Source organism: Monomorium pharaonis, chromosome 1 (genome assembly GCF_013373865.1).
Source record: "Monomorium pharaonis isolate MP-MQ-018 chromosome 1, ASM1337386v2, whole genome shotgun sequence".
NCBI classification, from domain to species: Eukaryota; Metazoa; Arthropoda; class Insecta; order Hymenoptera; family Formicidae; genus Monomorium; species Monomorium pharaonis.
In genome coordinates, this window is record NC_050467.1 from 34,197,751 (window position 1) to 34,201,059 (window position 3,309).

The 3,309-nt window shown below is 55.9% G+C and overlaps 2 protein-coding genes across 2 annotated transcripts; both read left to right on the forward strand.

Moving 5' to 3' along the window:
• Positions 1-303: 303 nt before the first annotated feature.
• On the forward strand, positions 304-861 carry LOC118647210. The gene has a single exon (XM_036291627.1). It carries the CDS (start codon positions 304-306, stop codon positions 859-861), a length of 558 nt encoding a protein of 185 aa, XP_036147520.1.
• Positions 862-1,038: 177 nt separating this feature from the next.
• On the forward strand, positions 1,039-2,038 carry LOC118647212 (vegetative cell wall protein gp1-like). Its single transcript, XM_036291631.1, has 2 exons — positions 1,039-1,714; positions 1,854-2,038. The coding sequence occupies exons 1-2, from the start codon at positions 1,039-1,041 to the stop codon at positions 2,036-2,038; spliced, it is 861 nt and encodes a 286-aa protein (XP_036147524.1).
• Positions 2,039-3,309: the final 1,271 nt, after the last annotated feature.

Here is a 3,309-nt window from a genome sequence, read left to right on the forward strand (position 1 = left end):
GGCCCCCTCCCTCGCTCCAGTGGGGGTCACACTTGGCTACTAACCGCGCAGGATCGATTCAGCAAGTGGGTTGAGTTGGTGTCCCTCCGTCGAGCAACGGCTCCGGCCCTGGCCCGGAAAGTCACCAGGCGTATCATTTACCGCCATGGGTGCCCCCAGCAGCTCGTCTCGGACAACGGGACCCAGTTTACTTCGCGGCAGTTCCGACGGCTTCTGGCGGAGTTCGGCATAGAGCACCGTAAAAGCCCAGTATACGCCCCTCATTGCAACCCGGTAGAACGCGCCAACCGTACCATCAAAACGATGATCGCGCAATATGTGGGGAACCGTCACCGCGAATGGGACCAACACCTGGAAGCCCTGCAGTTCGCAATCAACACGGCAAAGCATGCGACAACCGGATACTCCCCCGCCTTCCTGGTTCATGGGAGAGAATTGGCGCGGCCACACCCGGAGGATCGGCGACCTACGGAAGGGATGGCCCCGGAAGAACGCAGACAAATATTAGAGGAGGCCTATGAACTTGCCCGAATCCACCTGGCACAGGCATTCCAAAAGCAGGAGCGTCAATACAACCTACGCCGGCGCGGATGGCGTCCTCAAAAAGGAGAGCTAGTATGGAAACGCGACCGAACATTATCGAGTAAAAGCGACGCCATTAGCGCAAAACTAGCCCCGAAATACGACGGGCCAATGGAGGTACGGCGCATCATCTCACCGGTAATCGTGGACCTGAAAGACCACCTGGGGAAATGGCACCGCCGGATTCACGTACAAGATCTAAAACCGGATCCAGGGGACGAGGAGGAGGGAGCCGAGGGGGATACAAACACCGGGGAAGAAGAAACACCGAACGACTAGGCGGAGGGTCGCCCCAACCAAAAGTGCTACCCACCCTGTTAATTCCGAACAAACCCACCCGGTTAATGCCGAACGAACCCGAGATACACGCAAACCCACCTTAACGCTCACCTCCACGCCGCGTCGCTCCCACTCCATGCCGACCACCTATATAAGGCGCGACGCACGCCTGACCAGATGTCTCATTGCAGCATGGCAAGCCGAAGCGAGCTTAGGTTTGCGATGTTTGGAGGTGACATCTCCAGCTCGAGCGGCGACGAGAGGGACGAGGGGACGGCGTGGAGGAGGCGGCCGAAGGAGCCTACACCGCCATCACCACCCAGAGAGCGGAGGGTGCCTCGTCGGGGGACCTTCATTCAACGGTCCGACGCCGACCAGCGGCGAAAAGCGAGCTTCCTCGCCCAGCTCCCCCCACCACCACCCAGGGGACGCCGGACACGAAGGAAGCCCCCCGAGGGGTACGCCGCCAAGGCTCCCCCCGCGCCCCCTTCCACGCGCCCCGCCCCATCGCCGTCCGCACCGCTACGCGCGCCGCCACCAAGGCCCGTCGCGACCATCACGCCGCAACGTGCGCGACCAACCGCGCCGCCACCAGCGTCACCGATCGCGCCGCCGCCGGTCGCGCCACCGGCACCCGCGCCGTTACCTGCGCCACCGACCGCTCCGTGGCCGGAACCACCAACCGCGCCACCATCAGCGCCGCCGCACCACGGCTACCATACCGTCCGGCCCGCACCACCCTTCCCGAACGGGACCGGCCCGGCACCGCCGGTGGGGTATACCCCCCCGGTGCGCGTGGCATTACCGAACGGGAGGGTGGTAGCGGTACCGTATCACGCCGCCGTGGTGCGCCGTAAGTACCGGGTGACTGACACCGGCGATCGATGGATTATCCGTTTTGATCGCCGGGGTCAGCCCCGGGCAATCCGGCCGTTGCCACCCGCGCCCTCCCCCCCTAAAAAGAGGAGGTGATGTGACGATACGTCACTAAGTCCCGGGCCGACCATCCGCCCCACCACGGGATTCGGCGTCTACGGACGCCCGTCCCGAGAGTCTAGTACCCCCGTCGGGAACCGATCCCACCACGCTGCTGGGAGCGCGTGGGGATCGCCCCGACGGATATAAAAGCCGAGCTCGATCGGGATCGAGCACCAGTCCCGTCCTGTCGACTGAGTAGGTCTCCGGACCACTCTGACGCCCGGTTCTCGCCGGCATTCGACTATCCTTGTGTCCGCCGACGGAGCAGGCCACCTGGCCGTTCTGCCGCCCGGTTCTCGCCGGCATTCGGCTATCCTTGTTGCGCCAACAGAGCAGGCCACCTGGCCGTTCTGCCGCCTGGTTCTCGCCGGCATTTGGCCATCCTTGTGTCCGCCAACAGAGCAGGCCACCTGGCCGTTCTGCCGCCTGGTTCTCGCCGGCATTTGGCCATCCTTGTGTCCGCCGACGGAGCAGGCCACTTGGCCGTTCTGCCGCCCGATTCTCGCCGGCATTCGGCCGTCCTTGTCATCTCCAACGGGGCAGGTTACCTGGCCGCCCTACCCGCCGGTTCTCGCCGGCGCCCCCGGGTCGCGACCGCGTTCTAAGGTGCTGCGCACTAGCGCGCTCCCGTCCGACTGACATCGCTAGGTTAAGTTGTACATACCCGCATAGTCTAAGTAGTACATAAGGTAGCATAAGGAATATGTAAGATAGGATAAGCATTATAATAAAGATCTATTACTTTAACATCGGTGTGCGTAAGTTGGTTTCCCCCCTTCTCTCGAATCCTGGTACCCGGCGAGCCTGTCCGAGGCGTTCGGGAAAGGCGAACCGTCACAAAGTTTTATTTTTTATGTTTAAATAAGTCTTATTTAAAATGTAATTTAAAGTTTTTTCTCATAAACTGATTTTTTTTGTAGTTCATTTCCTGAATTAAATAAATATAAGTAAAAATATGTAAAAAATCAATTATGTTTATAATTGAATGTAACATAGACGGTATTTAAAAACAGTATAAAAAATTTTTTTTGATGTATAACATATTATCATGTATAATCCTTAGCCATATGTTACCTACTTTTACTTAACGTTTCTGCTAAGCATTGTGAATAAACCTCATAAAATCTATGTAAAGAATTTCAGTTATATCTGTTTACATTTACAGCACTAAATAGTATCCTACTTTTAGTTTAAAAATATTAATTGATACGTAAATCTTATTTTAAAAAATTATAATTACTTATTCGACAATTACATATTCTTCAAAAAGTAGAAATAAGCAAAGGGACACAGTAACCGATTAGGGCACAGTAATTGTATCACTTACCCTAGTGCGGTAAATCTGCACATGTCGCATACAATATTTTTTGTTACCTGTGCGTCGAAATATTGGTCCTTTTGTGTAAAGTGACACGTGAGAAAAGGACCATTTTTCATGCACTAGTAGCGAATATATCTTTATTCCACTAT